Below are 24,639 nucleotides of genomic sequence, written 5' to 3'. Positions count from 1 at the left end.
AATTGGGGATGCTCTTTTGTCAAATAATCATTGATAGATGAGAAAGCAACTTCTGATTACACTTGAGAGCAGCTCGGTGTGTTGAAACCTATTATAGAAGACATCAAGATCACCAAACATTACATTTGGTACCATAAATCAGAATATTCTCAAATATTTGCTAATAACCAAGTCCAAAAACGCAAAGTGGAGATGTTTGATTGGTTAGATTTAGAGTGAGAACCTAATCTTTAAAGATAAACTAAGTTCTTTTTCTCCTTTGTGCTTCCTCTTTGCCTCAATAGCTCCCTCACAAAACGCTCCTCTTCTTCCTATCTGTCTATGGTATGTGGAAGCTTAGTTGTCAAACAAAAGAACTAAGGATTGAATAGAACATTTACTGGAAAGTTACCCGTGAGAAGACGAACACGGCAAAAATCAACATGAAATTGTTGCTCCGAAGAGATTTCTCTACTTCCAGGTCCCATTTTTTTGAACACGACATCAAACAACTCTTGGATCTTTTCACTCTGTTTCATTTCAATCAATGGGAAAGGATCAAGACGTTTAGGAACGCAAAAGACGGGAAGAGGAAAGGAAAACCACAATCGTAAAGCAAAAATATCGATTGCTGACATGGCATTAGTTTTGCATCTGATTGGTCGATTTTTTCTGCCCACGTGGATAGCTTAGCTATTGAGGATATGCAACTTTTAGTATTGTTAGATCCCTGGTGATTTAGATATTTGTTTCCAAGTACATTTGTGGGCCTCGTATTCTCGGCCCAATAAATCTCGTAAGAAAAAATGTAGTAATCTTTTCAAGTCACAACACAATCTCATGGACAAATTTGATCAAAGAAAAAAACAGATTGCCTCTTCTTCAACAAGACAGTCAATCCTCTGTTGACTTGTTAGCTTGAATCAACTCTGGTAGCTAGTTTCTTATGTTTTTGTTTATCAACGATTTTTTTCATATTATTGTGTATCTAATCAAATATTCTTCAGTAACTATTTGCAGCCAGATTTAATTTTACTAGATTTTTAATATATGCAACAAACTATAGTGTTGTATTGCAATAGTCCATACTCAAAAGAAGTTACCTACGCACACTGTCTTCTCTTAAGAAATATACCTTCTACAGAGGTTAAAGCTAATTAGTACTAAGACCTAATATGGGATTAGAATTTGATAGAGCTGCTTCAAGCAATTTCCTCTCCCCCCTAACGCCATGAACCTGAAAATCAAACCAAAAGTCAATTTCTGCAACTACACAGTTCAAACTCCTAAACACTTGAAATAGTAAGATATCTTATATACAGTGTTGTGAGTTGTAAATGTTAGATTCATTACACTTACCTTGATAAAGGTTTGGGCTTTGAAGTTCCTCTGCATTGCTCAGAACTTCAGCTTGAATCCCTTGGACAGAAAACCATCCCCCCTGAGATAGTAACATAAGATGTTTAAGCAAGTTACCATTAGCAATCCTCAAAATCTTAAAAAGACAATGCATACAACCTTTTGTTACCCTTCTGCATCATCTTCTTCTCTTGAGCTCTGCGAGGATCACCATTACATCCCAAAACAAGGCTACTCACCATGATTTCAGCATTACACGGACTCTCACAACCCTTTATTCCAAGCGTTTCAAAACCCTTACTCTCCAAATCAAACCACATCAGCTTCCCATTGTTTATCTCCAGCAAAATCTTGCTCCTGTCCTTAGAATAGATCATAGGTCTCACAAATTCAAACGACACCACAGTCTCAGGTTTCGGCACCGTAATGAACTTAGACCATTCTCCTTCATATTCCCTCAAAATCCAAACACCCACATGGCTAGACTCACTGTAACACATCAAGCAAAGGCAGCCATCCAGCACACCAATATCCATATCATCTTCCAAGTAAAGATCCTGCGGGAAGCTAAGCACTCCAAGATCATCAGAAGCAAGATCAAATCTGATTATCGTGTTGAAGGCAGTATGTCCACCAGTTCGAGGCAAAATCCAGTGAAGACTATTGCTAGCGAGAACACCATTCCCACGGCGATGCAGCAGATCGTAATAAAAGTAGATGAAGAGAATCTGAACCTCAAAGAGAAGATGGACTCTCTTCCATTGATTACTCTTTAAGCTGAAAACTTTGATTTCTAAAGCGTAACCAAAGCTTTCCTCGACTCCATCGCCTTTGTACTTGGATTGAATCATCCTCACGACTTTGTAATCATCGCTCACCGAATCGTAGCCTAATCCGTAAAACACATTCTCGCGTGTGATGAACTGTTCCGAGAAATCGATAGGCTCAATCGGTAAGCGGTGGATTTTGCGAGTCGATGGATTGAAAATCGCTAAATCAACAGGAGAGTTTGTTAAACCGATCACGCCGTTAACCGAACCGAAAACCTCCGTTAAGCCACCGATTTGCAGAGGATGCTCCACGTCAGAGAGTTTATCCTGTGCGTCGAGGTACATCGTACGTAGAAGGCGATGGGATAGCAGCAAGATCATGAGGTGCTCTTCGGTTTCGAGCGTGCGTTTGAGATGAGACGCGGCGAAGTCAGGACTGTCGATCAGAGAGAAGCAAGGCTTCGAGAGGAGGCGACATCGGACCAGCGTAGAAGCGGGGAGACGGAGGAAGACATCGTTGACGATATCCATCGGCATATTCGCCATTGTTGTCTCAGCGAAGCTATTCTCTGAGTCTCAAGTGTGAGTGATCAGCTCTAGGGTTTCTTTCAGATATTTGTTTCGAAGAGGGACATTTGTGTAACCGTAAAACTTTTCTATATTTGGGCCTCGTGGGTGGGCTCGGCCCAAGAAAAAAATGTATTTAGCTTTATAAGTCTCAACACAATCTAATGGAGAAAAATGAGGTCAAGGCTAAGTAGAATCAAAAGATCCAACGGTGGAACAAAATCTGTCAAATAAACTGAGAGCCTTCAACGGACAGTCGATCATGAGACGATGATGATGCATGAGTGCCTTTCTCTGTTGCCTCGTTAGCTTGAATTTGTGCTGATAACTAACATTTGAATCATTGTCCTGCACAACTCTGATAGCTCGTTACTTACGTGTTTTGTTTAACGGCGATTTTCTTCATCTATCATCGTGTGTAGCTAGTCAAATTTTCTTCAGTAACTATTTGCAGCTAGATTAAATTTTACTACATTCTTGGATTTTATAAATTCAACCAACTACAGAGCGTAGGACACAGTCTTTTCTTCGTGAATATACCTTCTACTACATAGGTTAAGCTAAATAGTACTAAGATCATCTAATATAGGATTAGGATTTGATAAAGTTGCTTCAAGCAATTTCTTCTCCCTCTTACGGCCCTGCACCTGAAATTCAAACAAAAAGTTAAGATTTGCACATACACGTTTCAAACTCCAAAACACCTGAAACAGTCAGATTTTTCATATATTGTGAATGCACATACACGTTTCAAACTCCAAACCACTTGAAATAGTGAGGTTTTTTTCATATATTGTGAATCGTAAACGTTACCCTAATGATGTTGACTCAAGTTCCACTTACTAAGATATCCAATAATGTACACAGGTTAAAAATTGGAGATCTCACACTAAGAGAAAGAAGAATACAAACACTCATCACTTACCTTTATAAAGTGTTGGGCATTGAAGTTCCCCTGCTTTTCTTATAACTTGAGTTTGAATCCCTTGGACAGAAAATCATCCCTCCTGAGAGTGTAACACAAGATGGTTTAAGCAAATTGATACAATTTACCATTTGCAATCCTAAAATCTTAAAAGAATGAAAAAGATACACAAGGCTCAAATTTTCTCCATATCTAAGAATCTGATCAGGGAATCAAAACAAGTAATAAAGCACAATATAAAGATGAGCAATAGCACCTTTTGTTGACCTTCTGCATCATTTTCTTTTCTCGAGCTCTGCGAGGATCACCTTTACATCCCAAAACAAGGCTACTCACAACAATTTCTACGTTCCATGGACGATCCTCATCATAACCCTTTATCACAAGCATTTCAAAACTCTTACTCCCCAAATCAAACCAAAAGAGCTTCCCATTGTTTATCTCCAGCAAAATCTTGCTCCTGTCCTTGGAATAGATCAAAGGCCTCACAAACTCTAACGAAACCACAGTCTCCGATGTCGGCACCGTAATGAACTTACTCCACTTTCCTCCATACTCCCTCAGAATCCAAACATCCACATGGCTAAAATCGCCGTAACACATCAAGCAAAGGGAGCCATCTAACACACCTATATCCATATAATCTTCATGGTAAAGCTCCTCTGGGAAGCTAAGGACACCAAGATCGTCAGAGGCAAGATCAAATCTGATGACAGTGTTGAATTCGATATATCCTTCACTTCGAGGTAGAATCCAGTGAAAACTGTTGCTAGCAAGAACACCATTCCCACTACGATACGTTAGATTGTAATAGAAGTGGGATAAGAGATTCTGAACCTCAAAGCGAAGATGGATTCTCTTCCATTTATTACTCTTTAAGCTGAAAACTTTGATTTCGAAAGGATAACCTCCATCACCATCTTTATGCTTACACTGAACCATCCTCACGACTTTGTAATCATCACTCACCGAATCGTGACCTAATCCGTAAAACACATACTGGCGAGTGATGGAATATTGAGGGAAATCGATAGGCTCGATCGGTAAGCGGTGGATTTTGCGAGTCGATGGATTGAAAATCGATAAATCAACAGGAGAGTTGGTTAAACCGATCAAACCGTTAACCGAACCGAAAACCTCCGTGAAACCACCGGTTGGCAAAGGATTCTCAACGTCGGAGAGTTTATCCGGTGCGTCGAGGTACACCGTACGTAAAAGGCGATCGGATTGCAGCAAGATCATGAGGTGCTCTTCGGTTTCGAGCGTGCGTTTGAGATGCGATGCGACGAAGTCGGGACTGTCGATGAGAGAGAAGCAAGGCTTCGAGAGGACGCGGCATCGGACCAGCATAGAAGCGGGGAGACGGAGGAAGACGTCGGTGACGATATCCATCGGCATATTCGCCATTGTCTTCTCTGGGAAGCTACTCTCTCTCAGTCTCGGTGTGACCGAGAAAATCAAGGGTTTCACAAAATTACAATCCCTGGTGATTTAGATATTTGTTTCCAAGTACATTTGTGGGCCTCGTATGCTCGGCCCACTAAATCTCGTAAGAAAAAATGTATTAATCTTTTCAAGTCACAACACAACCTCATGGACAAATTTGATTTAGAAAAAAATCTGATTGCCTTTTCTTCAACAAGACAGTCAATTGACTTGTTAGCTTGAATCAACTCTGGTAGCTAGTTTCTTATGTTTTTGTTTATCAACAATTTTTTTTCTTCTAATTATCACGCTTTTCTTTATATTATTGTGTATCTAATCAAATATTCTTCAGTAACTATTTGCAGACTGATTTTAATTTTACTAGATGCTTAAATTTTATATATGCAGCAGTCAACGACAGCGTTATATTGCAACATGCAATCCTCAAAAGAAGTTACCTAAGCACACTGTCTTCTCTTAAGGAATATACCTTCTATAGAGGTTAAAGCTAATTAGTACTAAGACTGGGATTAGAATTTGATAGAGCTGCTTCAAGCAATTTCCTCTCCCCCTTAACGCCCTGAACCTGAAAATCAAACCAAAAGATCAAGCACCTACACGGTTCAAACTCCAAAACACTATAAACAATATGATTTTCATATATTGTGAAGAATGCCAACTTGAGGGAAACATTCACGACCATTAGAATCATTAAGTTTACCTTTATAAAGTTCCCCTGCTTTGTTCATAACTTCAGCTTGAATCCCTTGGACAGAAAATCATCTCTCCTGAGATTGTAACATAAGATGTTTTTAGCAAGTCACAATTTACAATCCTAAAATCTCAAAGAATAAAGATACTCAAGACTCGGATTTGCCTTATTGTCTTGACCATATCGAGAAATCTGATCAAGGAATCAAAACAAGTAAGAAAGCACATTATAAAGATGAGCATACCCCCACCTTTTGCTACCCTTCTGCAACATTTTCTTTTCTCGAGCTCTGTGAGGATCACCTTTACATCCCAAAACGAGGCTACTCACAACAATTTCTGCGCTACATTGAAGACCCTCACAACCCTTTATCACAAACGTTTCAAAACTCTTACTAGCCAAATCATACCACACCAGCTTCTCACCGTTTATCTCCATCAAAATCTTGCTCCTGTCCTTAGAATAGATCAGAGGTCTGATAAAGTTATACGACTCCACAGTAATGAACTTAGACCATTTTCCTTGATACTCCCTCAAAATCCAAACCTCCACATGGCTAAACATGCTGTAACACATGAAGCAAAGGCAGCCATCTAACACACCCATCTCCATATTATCTTCAAAGTAAAGCTCCTGTGGAAAACTGAGGACTCCAAGATCATCAGACGCAAGATCAAATCTGATTATCCTGTTGCCGGCGATAAGTCCTTGACGCCGAGGCAAAATCCAGTGAAGACTGTTGCCAGCAAGAACACCATTTCCACTAGGATACAGAAAACGGTAATAGAAGTGAATGAAAAGAATCTGAACCTCACGGATTCTCTTCCATCTGTTCCTTTTTAAGCTGAAAACTTTGACTTCGAAAGGATAGCCAAATCTTTCAATACCTCTATCCTTAGACTGAACCATCCTCACAACTTTGTAATCGTCGCTCACGGAATCGTAACCTAATCCGTAAAACACATTCTCGCGAGAGATGGAATGCTCAGTGAAATCAATAGGCTCAATCGGTAAGCGGTGGATCTTCCGAGTTGATGGATTGAAAAGAGCTAAGTCAACAGGAGAGTTCGTTAAACCAACTAAGCCGTTAACCGAACCAAAAACCTCTGTGGAGCCATCGGTTTGCAGAGGATGCTCAACGTCTGAGATTTTATCCGGTGCGTCGAGGTACACCGTACGTAGAAGACGAGGGGATCGGAGTAGGATCATGAGGTGATCTCCGGTTTCGAGCGTGCGTTTGAGATGCGAGGCAACGAAGTCAGGACTGTCGATGAGAGAGAAGCAAGGCTTCGAGAGGACGCGACATCGGACCAGCGTAGTAGCGGGGAGACGGAGGAAGACGTCGTTGACGATATCCATCGGAAGATTCGCCATTGTTTTCTCTGGGAAGCTACTCTCTCAGTCTCAGTGTGAGTGAGCACCGCAAGGGTTTCACAGGATTCAGATATTTGTTTCGAAGAAGGACAATTGTGTAATTAATTGTAACTTTTTCTCTTTTTGGGCCTCGTGGGCTCGTCCCAAGAAAAATTGTATTTAGCTTTATAAGTCTCAACACGATCTAATGGACAAAATGAGGTCAAGGCTAAGAGGAATAAAAAGAGCCCACAGTGGAACAATAAACTTAGCATTTTCAACAGCAAGTCAGTATCCCTGAGACGATGATTATGCATGAGTTGACTTCCTCGGTTGCATTGTTAGCTTGAATTGTGCTGATAACCAACTGACACATAAGGAAATTGGTTAAGAGAGGATCAGAATAAGCATTGGTTAAGGGAGGATAAGCGCAAGAAACTCTAGTATAATCAAAGTAACTATGGTTTAATAACTTTTTGGTTTAGTTATTTTGTCTATATATTAGGTGGAGGGGTTTTGGTGGGGGATTATCTGGGTTTAGGAGTTTATTTACGTGATGAGAGGATGTGAGGTTTAGAGGGGAGAGTGTGTGTGTGAGTGATCATTTCTCTTGTAATCAATCAAATCAATCACTAACATTCAAAACATTGTCCTGTGCACAACGCTGTTAGATCGTTTCTAGTGTATTTTGTTTACTGGCGACTTTCATCATGTCAATTGTGTATTTAGTCAAATATTCTTCAGTAACTATTTGCAGCCAGATTTTGGTTTTACTAGATTCTTAGATTTCATATATGCAGCAGCCAACTACAGCGTTATATTGCAATAGTCCATACTCAAAATAAGTTACCTAAGCACACTGTCTTCACTTAAGAAATATACCTTCTACAGAGGTTAAAGCTAATTAGTACTAAGACTGGGATTAGAATTTGATAGAGCTGCTTCAAGCAATTTCCTCTCCCCTCTAACGCCCTGAACCTGAAAATCAAACCAAAAGTCAATTTCTGCAACTACACAGTTCAAACTCCTAAACACTTGAAACAATAAGATTTTTCATATATTATGAAGAATGCCAACTCAGGAAACACTCACGACCATTAGATTGCTTACCTTTATAAAGTTCCCCTGCTTTGTTCATAAATTCAGCTTGAATCCCTTGGACAGACATTCATCCCCCCTGAGATTGTAACATAATATGTTTAAGCAAGTAGTTACTTTTTACCATTTGCAATTCTAAAATCTCAAAGAATGAAGATACCCAATACACAGGTTTGCCTTACTGTAAAAAAAAAAAAAGGTTTGCCTTACTGTAAAATTTATCAGGGAATCAAATAATAAAGCACTTTAGAAAGATAAGCATACAACCTGTTGTCACTCTCCTGCATTATCTTCTTTTCTTGAGCTCTGCAAGGATCACCATTACATCCCAAAACAAGGCTACTCACCACGATTTCAGCATTACACGGACCCTCACAGCCCTTTATTTCAAGCGCTTCAAAACTCTTACTCTCCAAATCAAACCACACGAGCTTCCCATTGTTTAACTCCAGCAAAATCTTGCTCCTGTCCTTGGAGTAGATCATAGGTCTCACAAACTCAAACGAAACCACAGTCTCTGGTTTCGGCACAGTAATGAACTTGCTCCATTTTCCTTGATACTCCCTCAAAATCCAAACATCCACATGGCTAGACTCACTGTAACACATCAAGCAAAGGCATCCATCTAACACACCAATATCCATATCATCTTCACAGTAAAGATCCTGCGGGAAGTTAAGGACTCCAAGATTGTCAGAAGCAAGATCAAATCTGATAATCGTGTTGAACGCAGTATGTCCACCAGTTCGAGGCAAAATCCAGTGAAGACTGTTGCTAGCGAGAACACCATTCCCACGGCGATGCAGCAGATCGTAATAGAAGTAGATGAAGAGAATCTGAACCTCAAAGTTAACACGGATTCTCTTCCATTGATTACTCTTTAAGCTGAAAACTTTGATTTCTAAAGCGTAACCAAAGCTTTCATCGCCTTCATCACCTTCATCCTTAGACTGAATGATCCTCACGACTTTGTAATCATCGCTCATCGAATCGTAACCTAATCCGTAAAACACATTCTCGCGACTGATGGAATGCTCAGGGAAATCAATAGACGCAATCGGTAGGCGGTGGATTTTGCGAGTTGATGGATTGAAAAGCGCTAAGTCGAGAGGAGAGTTCGTTAAACCGATAATACCGTTAACCGAACCGAAAACTTCCGTGACGCCGCCGGTTTGTAGAGGATGCTCGACGTCGGAGAGTTTATCCGGTGCGTCGAGGTACACCGTACGAAGAAGCTGAGGCGATTGTAGCAGGATCATGAGGTGCTCTTCGGTTTCTAGCGTGCGTTTGAGATGCGAGGCGATGAAGTCGGGACTGTCGATGAGAGAGTAGCAAGGCTTCGAGAGGACGCGACATCGTACCAGCGTAGTAGCAGGGAGGCGGAGGAATAGATCGTTAACGACATCCATCGGCATATTCATATTCGCCATTGTTTTCTCTGGGAAGCTACTCTCTCAGTCTCAGTGTAAGTGAGAAGATCTAGGGTTTGACAACATGGAGGGACTAAGATATTTTGACTCGAAGAGGGACGTTTGTGTAATTTTCTTATTCATGGGCCTTGTAGGCTTGGCCCAATAAAAACTTGGATTATTGACAAAAAGACGTCAGGGCAAAAAGAAAGCTGATCCAACGGTGGAGCAAAATCAGTCAAATAAACTGAGTGCTTCTTCTTCTTCAACGGACGTTCAACCCCTGAGCTTATGATGATGTATGAGTACCTTGCCTTGTTAGCATGAATCAACAATGGCAGCTAGTTTTTTTTAATGTGTTTTGTACATCGACGGTTTTATTCATATCATTTATGTATCTAATTAAATATATTTCTTCAGTAACTATTTGCAGCCATATTTAGTTTTACTAGATTCTTAGATTTTTATATATGCAACCAACTACAGCCTCATATTACAACATGCCATACTCAAAAGAAGTCGCCTAAGCATACAGTCTACTCTTAGCAAATATACGTACTACATAGTTTTAAGCTAATTAGTACTTGAGATCTAATATGGGATTAGAATTTGATGAAGCTGTTTCAAGCCATTTCCTCACCCGTCTACGCCCTTGCACCTGAAAATCAAACCAAAAGTCAATTTTTTTCATATACTGTGACGTAAACATTACCCTACAGATGTCGACTCAAGTTCCACTTTCTAAGATTTCCAATAATGTATCCAGGTTAAGAATGGAAATCTCACACTAAGAGAAACAAGAATACAAAGGAAACAGTCACGAGTCACGACCATTAGATTCTTTACACTTACCTTCATGAATTTTTGGGCTTTGAAGTTCCCCCCTGCTTTGCTCACAACTTCAGCTTGAATCCCTTGGACAGAAAATCATCTCTCCTGAGATTGTAACACAAGATGGTTTAAGCAAAAGTTGTTACATTTTAACCATTAACAATTTTAAAAACTCAAAAAAATTAAGATATGCATACAACCTTTTGTTACCCTTCTGCACCATTTTATTTTCTTTACACCCCAAAACAAGGCTACTCACAACAATTTCCGCGTTACATGGAAGAACCTCACAACCCTTTATCACAAGCGTTTCAAGACTCTTACTCGCCAAATCAAACCAAAAGAGCTTCCCGTTGTTTATCTCCAGCAAAATCTTGCTCCTGTCCTTAGAATAAACCAAAGGCCTCACAAACTCAAACGAAACCACACTCTCCGGCTGCGGCACAGAAACGAACTTACTCCACTCTCCTCCATACTCCCTCATAATCCAAACATCCGCATGTCTAACCTCGTTATAACACATCATACAGAGGCAGCCATCCAACACACCTATATCCATCCCTTTAACATAAACATCATGCGCGAAATTGACGACTCCAAGCTCCTCGGTAGCGAGATCAAATCTGATTATCGTGTTCATGCCGATATCTCCTTCGTTATGAATCAAAATCCAGTGAAGGTTGTTGCTAGCGAGAACACCGTTCCCGCGGCGATACAGGAGAAGGAAGTAGAAGTTGTCGAAGAGAATCTCAACGTCCTCGGGAAGAAGATCGATTCTCTTCCATTTGTTACTCTTTAAGCTGAACACTTTGACTTCGAAAGGATAGCCAAAGCTTTCATCACCACCTCTATCTTTAGACTGAATCATCCTCACGACTTTGTAATCATCGCTCACCGAATCGTGACCTAATCCGTAGAACACGTACTCGCGAGTGATCTGACGTTCGTAGAAATCGATAGGCTCAACCGGTAGGCGGTGGATTTTGCGAGTCGATGGATTGAAAAGCGCTAAATCAGTAGGAGAGTTGGTTAAACCGATTATACCGTTAACCGAACCGAAAACTTCCGTGAAACCACCGGTTCGCAGAGGATGATTGACGAGGGAGACTTTATCCGGTGCGTCGAGGTACACCGTACGTAGACGGAGATAGGTTCGCAGTAGGATCATGATGTGATCTTCTGTTTCGAGCGTGCGTTTGAGATGCGAGGCGATGAAGTCGGGACTGTCGATCAGAGAGCAGCAAGGCTTCGAGAGGACGCGACATCGAACCAGCGTAGTGGCAGGGAGACGGAGGAATATATCGGCGACGGTATCCATCGGAAGATTCGCCATTGTTTACAGTCGGAAGCTACTCTCAGTCTCAGTGTGATCGAAGCAGCTCTAGGGATTCAGATATTTGTTTCCGAAAAGGGCCTGTATTGTCATGGGGCTCTTTCTCTTCATGGGCCTGTAGGCTCGGCCCAGAAAAACTTGTAAGATTAGCTTTCTAAGAAGTAAACGCAAAGAAGAAAGCTGATCCAACTTTTAATTTGCACAATCCGATTGTGGAAATTAATGGGAGTAGAGATGATGACAACATTGCTCAAAACCTTTGCTCACATGCTTTTGTTTCCGGGTGGTAGCAAGATTCTTATGTGTTACGTTTTATCCACGATTTTCGTTAATATCATTGTGCTCTCTAATTAATATTCTTCAGTAACTATTTGCATGCAGCCAAATATAATTTTACTAGATTCATAGATTTTATATATGCAGCAGCCAACTACAACGTTATATTGCAACATGCCATACTCAAAAGAAGCTACCTAAGCACACTGTCTTCTCTTAAGAAATATACCTTCTACAGAGGTTAAAGCTAATTAGTACTAAGACCTAATATGGGATTAGAATTTGATGAAGCTGCTTCAAGCCATTTCCTCTCCACCTACGCCTTGCACCTGAAAACCAAACCAAAAGTCAAAGATTTGCACCTACACAGATCACACTCCAAAACACTTGAAATTGTAAGTTTTCTATTAACTGTCAACGTTATCCAATGATGTTTGTTGACTCAAGTTCCACTTGCTAACACTCCCGTCAAGAAGACAATGACTTTGCCGTAACGAAAATTTACGGTGGCAGTAATTTGGCCCAAATTATTTATAATTTTCACTGTCAATGTAAGCTTCTGAAATAAAACATGTGCAGTTACTAAGATTAATGTTTATCTTCAACGATTAACGGAACTATGGATAAAAAGGCTACAATAATTGTAACCAGGTTAAGAATGGAATCTCACATCGAAAAGTGAAAGAAGAATACCAGCTTGAGGGAAACATTTCATCAGCATTAGATTTATTATAGTCACCTTGACGAAGGTTTGGGCTTGAAAGTTCCCGTGCTTTGCTCAGAACTTGAGCTTGAATCCCTTGGACAGAAAACCACCTCTCCTGAGATTGTAACATAAGATGTTTAAGCAAGTTGATACGTATAAGAAAGCAGTTTAAAAAGATGAGCATAGCACCTTTTGTTACCCTTCACCATTATTTCCTTTTCTCGAGGATCACCTCTACACCCCAAAACAAGGCTACAAAGATGAGCATACCAACTTTTGTTACCCTTTTGCAACATTCTCTTCTCTGGAGCTCTGCCAGAAACACCTTTACATCCCAAAACAAGGCTGCTCACGAGGATCTCCGCGTTACTTGGACCCTTATATCCCTTTATTTGAAGCGTTTCAAAACTCTTATCCACCAAATCAAACCACATGAGCGTCCCACTGTTTATCTCCAGGAGAATCTTGCTCCTGTCCTTGGAATATATCAAAGGTCTCACAAACTTAAACGACACCACAGTCTCTGGTTTCGGCACAGTAATGAATTTACTCCAAGATCCTCCGTATTCCCTCAAAATCCAAACATCCACATGGCCATTCCTGATGTTGTGGTAGTCGTGACAAATCAAACAAAGGCAGCCGTCTAACACACCTAAATTCATAACTTCATGGCAAAGCTCCAGTGGGCCACTGAGGACACTAAGATCATCAGTGGCAAGATCAAATCTGATTATCTTGCTGAGGGCGAGAGGGTTTCCAGGCAAGACCCAGTGAAGACTATTGCTAGCAAGAACACCATTCCCACGACGATACAGCACATGGTAATACAAGAACATGAAAGGAATTTGAGGCTCAAAACGAAGATGGATTCTCTTCCACGAATTACTCTTTAAGCTGAAAACTTTGGTTTCGACAGGATAACCTTCCATTTGGAGAGGATAACCTTCCATTTGGAGAGGATAACCTTCATAGCCTTTATGCTTAGACTGAACCATCCTCACAACTTTGTAATCGTCGCTCACCGAATCGTAACCTAATCCGTAAAACACATACTCGCGTGTGATGGAACGTTCCGAGAAATCAATAGGCTCAATCGGTAACCGGTGGATTGTCCGGGTTGACGGATTAAAAAGCGCTAAGACGACGGGAGAGTTCGTTAAACCGATCACACCGTTAACCGAACCGAAAACCTTCGTTAAATTACCGGTTTGCAAAGGATGGTCGACGTCTGATAGTTTATCCGGCCCGTCGAGGTACACTGTACGTAGAAGGCGATGAGATTGCAGCAGGATCATGAGGTGCTCTTCGGTTTCGAGCGTGCGCTTGAGATGCGACGCTAGGAAGTCAGAACTGTCTATAAGAGAGAACCAAGGCTTCGAGAGGACGCGACATCGTACCAGCGTAGAAGCCGGAAGACGGAGGAATACATCGTTGACGATATCCATCGGAACACTCGCCATTATTCCCTGAGTCGCAACATTGTCCTGCACAACACAGACACAAAGAACATGCAACAATAAATATGCTATTATTATTACACAAGCATTCTCATTTCTCAATGTAGCTGTGTTCTAAAATTGCTAAGTCTTGTAATTACCCGCCAAGCTGCAAGCTTTGTTCTAAGAGATTGCCATTGCGTTTGTCCAAATTCACTCTCTACACAGCGACTGAAATGCGAAAGCACTATTAGAATGTGTGCGACTTTATATAAACCGAAAGATAAAGCGTATAAAACTTGCCTGACGATTACAAATTGGTTCATCTGATCCATCTTACAATCAACCAGTTTCGCAGATATTGCCTTAACCACCCACAACTCAACCTCCTCGTCATTTACCTGCGCCCCACCAAAATAGATTCTATGACTCTGAGAAGCAACGAAAAAAGGTCTATCAACGTTTTATGTCTTGTTCAAGCAAAAGGCTTTACCTGTAGAATGTTCTTGATAGAGGCATATGGTATTTTGCCAGATTCATCTGATGCCAAGTCCACCAGTGACAACAATCTCATCTTCGCTACACAGTCTTCCTCAACAAGCCCTGCAAACACCATCTAAGCATTATTACGCTGTGCAACTTAAGAGCTCACTAAGAATATATAATAAAACTGATAAGAAACTTACCATAGGTTTGCAGAAATCCTGAATTTGCATTTTGGAATTCCATGTATGCGTCCAGCCTCTGAGTAATAAAGATCTTAAGTAGCTGGTAAACTAGTGCACTGTTAGGATCCTTCTCCAGTTGTGCGACGGCTGGCATGTCTAATAAATCACACTGCACTTCGTAAAGAAGAAAAAAAAAGCCGTAGTTAAAAACTTCCAATGACATTAGAAGTCAGAAGCAAGAATTTATACACATTTGAATCAGCTGATGCTTTCTGAATTATGATACCTGAAATATACTGGGAGCCTTGATAAAATCAATAGCTGCTCGTACAGCTTCGTCTTTGGCTTCACTCAGGACCTGGGCATCCTCATTTGAGAAAGTCGCCAAGTATCTTGTCACAAACTGAAGCGATTCTTTCGCCAAACTGGAATATTGATAGAACACAAAACCATTAACCTAAATGAGAGAGAACATCCACTGAGCAATGGGTAAATTTGAAAAAAAAACTTGTTGCAGACTGTACCTTTTATTTTCTCTAAGCACATTAGCAATGGCAAGAAACAGTTCCCTCTGATCTTTGATGTCAATATTCCACTCTTTCAAGAAGCTGTCAACCTTCTTAAAGGAAGGCACTATATCATCTGCCACCTTCCCGCTAACAGCCAGTTCCAGAGCTTTCATGTATACTTGGAAACGAGCATTTGGGTGGTCCAGCAGGTTATATAGATTGAAGAGACTGTACAAAGACAAAACAACAGATCAGAAACGTGTAATACATAAATGAAAAAATATGGCATATGCTTATAGAATCCAAAAAGTGAAATGCTGAAAGATTCATACGATCATACATTTTCAAACGCAATGAAGCTTTGTCATTCGGCTGTTGAACAACCTTAGAAGCGATCACTTTCACCATTTCAAGGACTTCCTCAGGGCTGCTCACATTCTTGACAAGGCTGCAAATTATGGTGTAGGTACACTCAAGATCTAATAAGAGGCAAACAACATCGAATTAAAGGATTGTAAAAGACACAAATGAGCCGATGCTATGCTAGAATGATTAAAGACTGACCCTTCTCAGAGATCTTGGATGAAACCAAGTCAGCTGAAGTTACCATCAACGTTGCCAAATCCAGCCACCTTCCGGCTACTATAGACTCCTCTGCCTCCCTGCATAGTCTTGTAACCTGAGACTCTGCAGCCTAAGCAAATGAACACAATCGTAAAAGCAGATCAAGTGAGATTGAAGTAGTCAATTAGTCACAGTACTTAGAACACAAAATTTCTCAATTGGAATTAGTTTCAGCTGTATAAGATCAGATCATACTTCAAATACACACATACGCATCAAAATCTAAAATCGCCAGCCAAATTCTACAATTGAAAACATCCAATTCCTCATAATCTATCGATTCTAACTTCCAATGTATATGCATGGGAATGTTCACTAAGAATCAAATTATTCAATCGTTTGCACATGTTTGTGATCTAGAGACGAGGCTGTATACCTCGGGGCCCGCATCGGCCCAGGCAAGCTGGGAAGTGAAACGGACGATCGCGAGCGAAGGATCCTCTTCAGAGGTGGGAACAACTGTCGTCATTGTTTTTCCGCTGCGATTCGAATGCACAACTTCTTCGGTAGCTGAGCACACAGTGTGGGGACAAAGGGATAAACGAATACCCTAATCGAGGGAAATCGACTAATTCCTACGTAACGATTTCCCTAGCATTTCTTTACTGAATTCGATTTGGCACAGTGGTAGAGTGAAGGATGAGTAATTGCTTCAACCTGGGTTCGATTTCTTTTTGTTTTTAACCAATTTAAAAGGAAAGCTGCTTTTTATTAATTATTTTAATTGTAAAAACCAGTATGATTTTCTCATGGAGATAAGCAAACTGTAACTGACATGTTCGTGTATGTAAAAACAGTATTTCGCTAGTTCTTGTATTGAATTTGAATTAATTAATTGTTAGGCGTATATATTTGTACCGTTCATGTGTGCGTGTACTAATTGAGACCAATGGCTGGAGTTTTTTGATGTATGAATTAGCCGATTATTCCTAATATTTTTTTAATTAGTTTTGGATATTCCAAACTCATGAAATTTTTTTTACTAATCTTTAAACGGAAATGCAGTTCACAAATAAACTCTCTCTCTGAGTATCCTGATGAAATATGTTTCATGGTTTCATATTTGCATGACCGCTCGTGTTTAGTATTTTTTAAACTCAGGTTGTTTAGCTTCCCAAATATTCTCTCTTTAAATATTTTTTATCACTTAAAAAGAACGTCTAGTTATCTATGGTGAAGAAAAATGGAAACTGCATAATCTTATTCGCTTTTACTGATTTTTTTTCTTAATTTTCGATACATTATCTACTTGACAAATGTTTTGATGATGTCAGTAGTCATATCGGCAATATCATGAACGGCTTTGTTACGTTGGCTCACCGGTAATGGACAACTTCCGGCGAACTGGTTCTCACAATCACCCGTCGCATCCATAACGTCTTGCAAGTTAGCTATCGCAGCAGAGTATTTCTTAGCCTTTAGATTTGCCAAAGCCCCCGGTAAATACCTATCAATAGACGCACCGTAATCCTGATCAACACAGGTTCCGTACTCCTCAAAAGCTGCGCGATCTCCTCCAGTTCGGTCTAAACAATTGGCGAGATAAGTTAACGTCTCGTTCGTTTTCTTTGTCGTCGCATCGATAGAGATCGACGCAAGCCCTGATGCATGAAAAGTAAATCAAAATAAAACATATATATAAGTGTATCTGTTAGCTAGATATAACTTTGAAATATGCACGAGGGAATAAGACAAAGTTCACGTGAATCATATGTTAAATATCATAACCATCTAGTCATGTGTTTACAGAAAAATATTATTATTAATCAAGTTGTTATGACACAACGATTTGTGATCTTACCTTGGAGATCTGAGGTTTTGCTTCTAGGATCAAGATTGAGAGTAGAGACGCATAGGGGTTCATAACGGTTTTTTTGGCAGAGTTGTTGTATAAGATTTTGTTGAGACAAGGCTATCTGGGTTTGGATGAACAAGAACATTGCGAAGAACTTCATAAAGTTATTCATTTTGTTATACTGGGAACTATAAAAAGAAAAGAAAGTTAGTAAGAAAGACACTTTTATATATGGTTCTTAATTTATGCTTAATGAATTATGGAAAAGTTGACTACTTATCAAATTTGAAAAAGTACAATAAGTAATAAATTATAAAATATTTTAAATACATGATACTATCATATATGATTCCTATTATGTTTAATGAATTATAGAAAAAAATTATTACTTATCAAATTTGAAAAGTATAATAAGTAATAAATTTCATATCTTCTATATATTAAAAGAAAACATTGTAACATTTTGTCAATGACATCTTCTCAAAATTTATAGAGAAATATATCGATCCACGGAATATATATTATATTTTTTATTAAATTAATCATAAAATTAATTAATCATGTACCGTCAATATTTTTCAATTTTCCTCAAATAAAAGTTACGGAATTACCATATATGATTATAGTATATATATAATAATTAATAATTTTAATAATAAATATTTACTAACAATTTATGTATTCTCCATCATTTATGTTTTAAATTATATTATTAACATAAAATAACTAATCATATTAAATATATAATAAAAATTTAAATTTTTCATACATGTTATAATTTGAATTTTTTTAAATGACTTTAAATAACTAAAACTATTAAAAGTCCAACATCAAAAAATTTGTGATCAAGGGTTCAAATTTTTTTTATTACAAAACATATAAATGACTATAAAACCAATATTATTTCGACATATTTCTACTTCTTTTTTTTTTAACAATTTCTACTTTTTTTTTAACATATTTCTACTTTTTTTCTTATGTTTTATGTTTTCCGGTTATTAATTAAACCGGGTCCGGTACGAAGATGTAATTTGAAAGTGGTGGGATGGGATTATTGAGATTCCGTCGCAAACCAATACCATTTCCACACATTTCTACTTTTTTTTTGCACTACCTCTTTGGGCCTACGCAGAGCCCACCTCAAAGATCCAAACTATCAGAGGTTAGTTTCGTAATTGAAGCCATTTCGTTAAACCCTTCTTCTCGAGTTAGAACCCTAATCTATCTCTGCATCTTCCTTCTTGCTCTGTAATCGGCTATTGGAGAATTTAGAGGCGAAAATGAATGGCGAAGGAGAAGATGCATCTAAAGTAATTCACGTGAAGTTCTTGACGAAGCTTGACTCTCCGTTCAAAGTTCCGGTCACCTCCGTCGTTATCCCTTCCAGTGTCACTCGTCTCGGCCTCTCTTCCATCGTCAACTCTCTTCTCACTCTCGGTAGACCTCTCTCTCTCTCTTTACCTTGTTGATTTTTAGAGTTTTCAATTTTGATTGCGTGCTTATACTTATGAATTAGAGAGTAGTGATAACTTGTATCTTTGGATGAACAGAAAAGCCTGAGGCATTTGACTTCCTAATCGATGGGGAGCTTATTCGAATGTCACTTGAACAGTTTCTTCTCGCCAAGGGAATCTCAGCGGTAATGTTTTAATCATAATCACTCACTAGTCACTAATCACAACAACTTTTCATTTCGTGAGGCGCATCAAATTGGTGTTGATAGTCTTTATCTTGGAAATGTAGACTTAACTTAACGGTGGGTTCTTGCAGGAAAGGACTCTTGAAATTGAATACATAAGGGCTGTGGCACCACGGAAGGAGGAGAAACCTTCATTGCATGATGACTGGGTCAGTGCCGTTGATGGTTCTTCCCCCAGGTAATTTTTCTAATGTTTACAACCAGTTGTCATTTAAAAAATCTTAGTATATAGTATATGTTACCACCTGCTAGTTGATGCCATTATGGGAGCATCATACCACCGTGGAAATAGTTAATGTACACGACTGCCATAATGCCATTTCATTGTTGTTGTGATTACACTACACCGGTTCCTTATATGGATTTTGCTTAAACTTTAACAAGCTAGCATCATCCACTGATTGATATGAGCTTAAACGATATAGTCATGTGTTTGTAGTTTGTAAACGTTGTGTAAGTGGTTGTCCTGATCTCGTTGTTGTCATTTGCAGGTTCGTTTTGACCGGCTGCTATGATGGTTTAGGAAGGTAATCATTTGAATGGTTTATTATTATCATATTATCATGTTTACATCTGCTTGTCCTCTGTTTATTTCTATTGCTTTCATCATTTGCAAGAATCTTAGATTTCGATTGCTTTTCTTCTGGTTAGGATATGGAGCTCTCCTGGATCGTGTACGCACATTTTAGAAGGCCACACTGGGGCAATCTCCTCTATTGCTTTTGCTAACTCCGAAGGTATGAGCATTGCATGATAAATATATTACTCTGCAGGTTCTTCACTGGCAAATAGTTTTAATCAAGAAGGATTCCACCTTTTTCCCTTATCTATATCACTTCCTTACATTTTCTAATTCATCTTTCGTGTTGATTTTTTTTCCATCCAGGTGCAGAAGGTGTTACTGTAGCAACCGCCTCTAAAGATCGGACATTGAGATTGTTTAAGGTAAACATTGATAATGATATATGATCAAAGGTAAATGTTCTGGTTAACTAAAGTCATCTCTTTCTGTATAAAGGTTGATACAGCTGAATCTGGTGACTCTACTACAAGAGTTGGGGCTTACAAGATATTACGTGGGCACAAGGCGTCAGTGGCAAGTGTTGCAGCTCAGAAATACGGGAGCAAGGTTTGATGTTTTCCCTTGCGCTTGGCTTGTGTGTTGCAAGTGAAATTACATTTTATTCCATCGCGCTCACCTACTGTATAATGTAATTCAGGTTTGCTCGGGTTCATGGGATTGCACGATCAATGTGTGGGACAGCAATGAGTCTACTTCAGAGTTGTCAGTACCAGGGAAGAAAAGAAAAGGGAATAATCAGGCCGAGGAACCTCAGTTAGAGGTACAGTCTGGATAATATGCAAACTCTCTTGTCTTCAGATCAAGGGGAGGAGACAAATGTACTCTCTAACAGTTGTATTTACTCAGTTGAAGTATCTAATTGCAATTTCGATATGGACTTTGTTACAGGGAGAGGCGGAGACTACACTTGTTGGACACACTCAATGTGTCTCATCAGTTGTTTGGCCAGAGCATGATGTAATTTATTCCTGTTCATGGGACCATTCCGTTAGGAGATGGGATGTTGAGACAGGGAAAGATTCTTTGAACTTGGTATGCCTTCTCACACTTCTTTGCTTTCTCAAATTCAGGCACACACCAGACCCTCTTATACTGAAATATTTGTGCTTTTAGCTGTGTTTCCATAGAAGTTTAGATCCAGCTTGTTTCTGTCAAATTGTAGTACTCTGGAAAAGCTCTCAACACCGTTGATGTTGGTGGTGAAGGTTCTGCACTTGTAGCTGCGGGTGGTTCAGATCCAATCCTTAGAGTATGGGATCCTCGTAAGCCTGGTGAGTGGATCCATAAGAACACACGTAGAGTCAAAATATATAACCAACCATACACCGAGTTTATCACACGGTTGATTAACTCTTTGCGTTGTGTAGGAACATCCGCTCCCGTGTTTCAGTTTGCTTCACACTCATCATGGATATCAGCCTGTAAATGGCACAAAAGCTCTTGGTTTCACTTGCTCTCAGCTTCATATGATGGCAAAATCATGCTCTGGGATCTCAGAACCGCTGTAATTACACACACACGCTCTCTTTTCCGTTATAACCCACCCGCAGTTTTCTTGCTTTGAAACTAATATTCTTCCTCTATTTGCAGTGGCCGTTGTCAATTATCGAAACACACAAGGATAAGGTAAAGCAAGCACACGCTCTTATCTTCTATCTTCTACTCTTCCTTTTCGTTTTATTTTGTTGTTACTCAAAGAGTGCAAACATGTTGGTTTTGTAAGGTTTTATGTGCTGACTGGTGGAAAGGAGACAGCGTAGTCAGCGGAGGAGCAGACTCTAACCTTCGAATATCGTCTGGAATCTCGATTTCTTAGGTCTGAAATCGAAAATCTTTCAACCACTTCTTTTGTTACTAGTTGCTATTGTATTGTCTTTTGTGATCTTTGCATGGTATTCACTTTAAATGATTAATTTGTTGGTAAGTAGCACATTTTCAGAACTGTTGATTAAATTTTGTTGGATAAGAATGCTTTTTTGTAACACTGGTTGCGTTATGAATCTAATATTTTCTCTACAGTTATATCATCGGAGCAACACATTTCAAATCAAACCAGGGGAGATAGTACAGCACACTGTAAACTGAATTGTTTGGTCGAAATTATCCTAAAAACATGCAATATTAATACGTCACGTGATTCATACAAAAGGTGAGGAAAAACAAAAAACGAACACGTGATTCATACAAAAGGTGAGGAAAAACAAAAAACGAACAAACCAAACCAACATGACCGAAACAATTACTTTAATGATTTTCAGCACGTCGGTATTAGCTAAACCAAGACTCTGAAGATGTTCTGAACCAGCTAAAATGACGCTTCAAGGCACGATGGTAAAGAGAGGCTGCAAAGTTTGTCGTAATAGTAAACCACAAGTTAACACTCTGTAAGACTAATTCTAATAAGAAAACCGGGATAAACCGGCGAGGATAGAGATAGATTCGGTACCGTGTCAACGCTAACCGGTTTTCCATCTTCAGCTAGTAGTTCAGTGATGGTTCCTGATTTCTCAGCCTGTTTTCAACACACAACTCTCTCAAATTAAATACTCTGAAAGTTCATAACTTCAGTAATCGTGTAAAGAATATCAGACCTCAATCTCATTCATCAGTTTCATAGCTTCAATAATGCAAACAACTTGACCCTTCTGCACCTTATCTCCAACCTACAAAGTTCAAAAAAGTACTCACTCATACTCGATAGTTTATTGAAGCAAAGAGTTGTTAGGTTTTGTTATACGCATCCTCTTTTACCTTGACAAAAGGAGGTTCACCAGGACCAGGAGATCTGTAGAAAGTACCAGCCATAGGACTCTTGAGTGGAGGATGTGAAGAGGAAGGTGGGGTTACTGGTTTTGCTGTTTCAGGGGCTGAGGAGGGACTAGGAGAAAAAGGAGGAGGAGCAACTGGTTGAGATGGAGGCATTGGAAAGCCTGCCATTGGAGGAGGCATAGAGTGATAGACTGGAGCTGGTGGTGCAGCTAAAGCTTCCTTTTTCCGAATAACAATCTCACAGTCAAGCTGCTTCAGTTCAAGTTCCACTATATCTCTTGAATCCACAAGCCTTAACAAACGGTTCAATGTTTGATTAGAGAGGAACTAAACTAAAGGACTGGTAAGGACTCTTGGGATTCAACTTACTTAAGAAGACCTGAAACTTTAGCCATAAAGTCAGAGAGTTCAGCGGATTCAGGAACATTGCTCTTCACGTTCCCGTTCAAGCACCCACCGTTAGTCACTGGGGTAGAGTTAGAGACAACCTTGGAAGGAAAAAAAGAGAGAGTAAGAATGTTACATAGTAGTAGACTACTATGGAACCTTGTTGGTAAAATACAAAGCCTTATACCTCGTTGGTTGTCGCACGCAACTTCCAAGTTGTAGATTGAGTCTGTAGAAGACGAATGAAACATAATATATAAACATAGATTCAAAAAGACAGCAAGTTTATCATCATTGTAATAGTTAAACTATGAGTGTAACACCAAGTGCAGTAATCGAAACTTACAAACACTAAACAGATCATGAATGCCTAATAATAAGATAACTCACAGGAAAAAGGCTAATCTTTTCGTAAAGAAAGTCTCACACTTAATCACAGGATGGAGAAGAGAAACAGAGGAAACCTGAGATACATCCGAGGGAAAGGAGACAGCATTGAGTTGTGGCTGCCGTCGGATTCCAGGAATTGATCCTACCCGACGGTTTGAGGCTGAGATCTTGGCGTAAGGTACGGACAATGACGCCATTGTTGACGATGAAACCGAGGAAACGGGAAGAAGAAATATGAGAGAAATAGAGAGAGAGCTTAAAAAAAAAATTGGGTAAAAGGAATCTGATTTCGATGTTTACGAAGGAAACGAATCAACTATATAACTTCACCAAACCTGTCCAAGTGTTGTTAAGACAACGCTCATTTTTTTGTCTTGTCCTCAGTTCCATCGTGTTTGTATGTCTTATTTTTTTTTGGATAATATGTGTTACTTGATCAATGGCATGAACCTCTGTAACTATAGACACTTTCAGCTTCCCTCTAATCTTGCATTCTTTTCAAAAAGTCCAACAGTATTTTCACCTAATCTTTGGTTTGCCAATCTCTTGTACATAATGTACATGCAAGATTCAGCAGACTCGGAGGCAATATCCAAGGTGTGTCAAGGTATGTTAAGAGGCTCAGAGCACCATTAACCCTAGCACTCCTAATGGGGTTCTTAATCACTTTTTTAGTAATAAATGGGTGTTAAGCACTTCATTTAAGAAACTTCTAAATTGTTGTCCTCCAATGCAAGTATCTTATTTATGGATTCTTAAAAAAAAAATAAACACTGAAACACAAAACATTTCAAGCACACTCTACAAGAATTCACAAGAATACAAGTAAATAAAGAGTAGAAGTATTTCAAGACACAAAACATTAAGATAAAAAGTATAAGATTCATGTGTTCATTGCGAAATAAAAAAGCTTGAGGAACATTAACTATTACTACACTTGTCAAATTCAAGAAGAGAGAAAGAGGACAAACCATATGTGATACGAAATCCAGAAGCAAAAGTGCTTCACTGATCTTCCTATCCCGGAAAAGTCCCT

At 39.3% G+C, this 24,639-nt stretch overlaps 7 protein-coding genes across 18 annotated transcripts; 1 reads left to right on the top strand and 6 right to left on the bottom strand.

Moving 5' to 3' along the window:
• Positions 1-1,004: 1,004 nt before the first annotated feature.
• On the bottom strand, positions 1,005-11,813 carry LOC111198395 (F-box protein At4g22390). 5 transcript variants are annotated; one of them, XM_048770476.1, is made up of 3 exons: positions 10,629-11,813; positions 1,339-1,420; positions 1,005-1,216 (listed from the first exon to the last, which is right to left on the bottom strand). In XM_048770476.1, the coding sequence occupies exons 1-2, from the start codon at positions 11,759-11,761 to the stop codon at positions 1,378-1,380; spliced, it is 1,176 nt and encodes a 391-aa protein (XP_048626433.1). In that variant the 5' UTR covers positions 11,762-11,813; the 3' UTR covers positions 1,005-1,216; positions 1,339-1,377. The 5 variants fall into 5 exon arrangements, with proteins under 5 accessions (XP_048626433.1, XP_048626418.1, XP_048626429.1 ...); XM_048770461.1 differs by lacking the exon at positions 10,629-11,813 and adding an exon at positions 1,498-2,733; XM_048770472.1 differs by lacking the exons at positions 1,005-1,216; positions 1,339-1,420 and adding exons at positions 3,131-3,322; positions 3,601-3,682.
• Positions 5,382-7,131, bottom strand: LOC106432063 (F-box protein At4g22390-like). Its single transcript, XM_013872911.3, has 3 exons — positions 5,988-7,131; positions 5,747-5,813; positions 5,382-5,611 (listed from the first exon to the last, which is right to left on the bottom strand). The coding sequence occupies exons 1-2, from the start codon at positions 7,109-7,111 to the stop codon at positions 5,771-5,773; spliced, it is 1,167 nt and encodes a 388-aa protein (XP_013728365.2). The 5' UTR covers positions 7,112-7,131; the 3' UTR covers positions 5,382-5,611; positions 5,747-5,770.
• Positions 5,382-9,692, bottom strand: LOC106432043 (F-box protein At4g22390). 4 transcript variants are annotated; one of them, XR_002662177.2, is made up of 4 exons: positions 8,456-9,671; positions 8,201-8,267; positions 7,973-8,068; positions 7,207-7,457 (listed from the first exon to the last, which is right to left on the bottom strand). XR_002662177.2 is itself a non-coding variant. In XM_022711715.2 (3 exons), the coding sequence occupies exons 1-2, from the start codon at positions 9,616-9,618 to the stop codon at positions 8,225-8,227; spliced, it is 1,206 nt and encodes a 401-aa protein (XP_022567436.2). In that variant the 5' UTR covers positions 9,619-9,671; the 3' UTR covers positions 5,382-5,611; positions 8,201-8,224. The 4 variants fall into 4 exon arrangements, 3 of the variants coding, with proteins under 3 accessions (XP_022567436.2, XP_022567435.2, XP_048626389.1); XM_022711715.2 differs by lacking the exons at positions 7,207-7,457; positions 7,973-8,068 and adding an exon at positions 5,382-5,611; XM_022711714.2 differs by lacking the exon at positions 7,207-7,457 and having other exon boundaries at positions 7,853-8,068; positions 8,456-9,692.
• Positions 11,814-12,149: 336 nt separating the features above from the next.
• LOC106431989 lies at positions 12,150-16,644 on the bottom strand. 5 transcript variants are annotated; one of them, XR_002662173.2, is made up of 13 exons: positions 16,357-16,644; positions 15,921-16,050; positions 15,697-15,835; positions 15,372-15,584; positions 15,134-15,272; positions 14,866-15,016; positions 14,673-14,782; positions 14,483-14,580; positions 14,341-14,410; positions 12,933-14,227; positions 12,708-12,858; positions 12,450-12,596; positions 12,150-12,366 (listed from the first exon to the last, which is right to left on the bottom strand). XR_002662173.2 is itself a non-coding variant. In XM_013872832.3 (12 exons), exons 1-11 carry the CDS (start codon positions 16,447-16,449, stop codon positions 12,816-12,818), a joined length of 2,481 nt encoding a protein of 826 aa, XP_013728286.2. In that variant the 5' UTR covers positions 16,450-16,644; the 3' UTR covers positions 12,150-12,366; positions 12,777-12,815. The 5 variants fall into 5 exon arrangements, 1 of the variants encoding a protein (XP_013728286.2); XR_002662172.2 differs by having other exon boundaries at positions 12,450-12,858; XR_001286320.3 differs by lacking the exon at positions 12,450-12,596.
• A 518-nt stretch (positions 16,645-17,162) lies between these two features.
• Positions 17,163-17,991, bottom strand: LOC106441449 (pectinesterase inhibitor). The gene is made up of 2 exons (XM_013883266.3): positions 17,782-17,991; positions 17,163-17,581 (listed from the first exon to the last, which is right to left on the bottom strand). Exons 1-2 carry the CDS (start codon positions 17,945-17,947, stop codon positions 17,226-17,228), a joined length of 522 nt encoding a protein of 173 aa, XP_013738720.1. The 5' UTR covers positions 17,948-17,991; the 3' UTR covers positions 17,163-17,225.
• Positions 17,992-18,961: 970 nt separating this feature from the next.
• LOC106431979 (ribosome biogenesis protein WDR12 homolog) lies at positions 18,962-22,079 on the top strand. Its single transcript, XM_013872824.3, has 13 exons — positions 18,962-19,212; positions 19,326-19,414; positions 19,546-19,652; positions 19,966-20,001; positions 20,126-20,211; positions 20,361-20,419; positions 20,493-20,603; positions 20,695-20,817; positions 20,946-21,089; positions 21,220-21,328; positions 21,425-21,561; positions 21,648-21,683; positions 21,781-22,079. Exons 1-13 carry the CDS (start codon positions 19,056-19,058, stop codon positions 21,871-21,873), a joined length of 1,287 nt encoding a protein of 428 aa, XP_013728278.1. The 5' UTR covers positions 18,962-19,055; the 3' UTR covers positions 21,874-22,079.
• Positions 22,080-22,157: 78 nt separating this feature from the next.
• Positions 22,158-24,037, bottom strand: LOC106431970 (biotin carboxyl carrier protein of acetyl-CoA carboxylase 2, chloroplastic). The gene is made up of 7 exons (XM_013872815.3): positions 23,678-24,037; positions 23,401-23,442; positions 23,196-23,314; positions 22,809-23,118; positions 22,649-22,720; positions 22,504-22,569; positions 22,158-22,399 (listed from the first exon to the last, which is right to left on the bottom strand). Exons 1-7 carry the CDS (start codon positions 23,798-23,800, stop codon positions 22,376-22,378), a joined length of 756 nt encoding a protein of 251 aa, XP_013728269.2. The 5' UTR covers positions 23,801-24,037; the 3' UTR covers positions 22,158-22,375.
• Positions 24,038-24,639: the final 602 nt, after the last annotated feature.

This window comes from Brassica napus, chromosome A3 (assembly GCF_020379485.1).
Source record: "Brassica napus cultivar Da-Ae chromosome A3, Da-Ae, whole genome shotgun sequence".
Taxonomy (NCBI): domain Eukaryota; kingdom Viridiplantae; phylum Streptophyta; class Magnoliopsida; order Brassicales; family Brassicaceae; genus Brassica; species Brassica napus.
The sequence above is the reverse complement of the archived record's forward strand: the minus strand, read 5'-3'. Positions and strand labels throughout refer to the sequence as shown.

Bases quoted from the DNA above. Each gene is read 5' to 3' on its own strand.
- LOC106431989 (XM_013872832.3), bottom strand. From the start codon at position 16,449: ATGACGACAGTTGTTCCCACCTCTGAAGAGGATCCTTCGCTCGCGATC. The intron at 16,051-16,356 runs GTATACAGCCTC...TCATTTGCTTAG, and splicing joins GGGCCGATGCGGGCCCCGAG to GCTGCAGAGTCTCAGGTTAC. The intron at 14,228-14,340 runs GTAATTACAAGA...TGTGTTGTGCAG, and splicing joins CAAAGCTTGCAGCTTGGCGG to GACAATGTTGCGACTCAGGG.
- LOC111198395 (XM_048770461.1), bottom strand. From the start codon at position 2,654: ATGGCGAATATGCCGATGGATATCGTCAACGATGTCTTCCTCCGTCTC. The intron at 1,421-1,497 runs GTTGTATGCATT...TTACTATCTCAG, and splicing joins ATGCAGAAGGGTAACAAAAG to GGGGGATGGTTTTCTGTCCA.
- LOC106441449 (XM_013883266.3), bottom strand. From the start codon at position 17,947: ATGAATAACTTTATGAAGTTCTTCGCAATGTTCTTGTTCATCCAAACC. The intron at 17,582-17,781 runs GTAAGATCACAA...TTCATGCATCAG, and splicing joins CAAAACCTCAGATCTCCAAG to GGCTTGCGTCGATCTCTATC.
- LOC106432043 (XM_048770432.1), bottom strand. From the start codon at position 9,618: ATGGCGAATATGAATATGCCGATGGATGTCGTTAACGATCTATTCCTC. The intron at 8,370-8,455 runs GTTGTATGCTTA...TTTTTTTTACAG, and splicing joins ATGCAGGAGAGTGACAACAG to TAAGGCAAACCTGTGTATTG.
- LOC106431979 (XM_013872824.3), top strand. From the start codon at position 19,056: ATGAATGGCGAAGGAGAAGATGCATCTAAAGTAATTCACGTGAAGTTC. The intron at 20,420-20,492 runs GTAAACATTGAT...TTCTGTATAAAG, and splicing joins GGACATTGAGATTGTTTAAG to GTTGATACAGCTGAATCTGG. The intron at 21,090-21,219 runs GTATGCCTTCTC...GTCAAATTGTAG, and splicing joins GGAAAGATTCTTTGAACTTG to TACTCTGGAAAAGCTCTCAA.
- LOC106431970 (XM_013872815.3), bottom strand. From the start codon at position 23,800: ATGGCGTCATTGTCCGTACCTTACGCCAAGATCTCAGCCTCAAACCGT. The intron at 23,443-23,677 runs GTTTCCTCTGTT...CGTCTTCTACAG, and splicing joins TTCCCTCGGATGTATCTCAG to ACTCAATCTACAACTTGGAA. The intron at 23,315-23,400 runs GTATAAGGCTTT...TTTCCTTCCAAG, and splicing joins TGCGTGCGACAACCAACGAG to GTTGTCTCTAACTCTACCCC.
- LOC106432063 (XM_013872911.3), bottom strand. From the start codon at position 7,111: ATGGCGAATCTTCCGATGGATATCGTCAACGACGTCTTCCTCCGTCTC. The intron at 5,814-5,987 runs GTGGGGGTATGC...TTACAATCTCAG, and splicing joins TTGCAGAAGGGTAGCAAAAG to GAGAGATGATTTTCTGTCCA.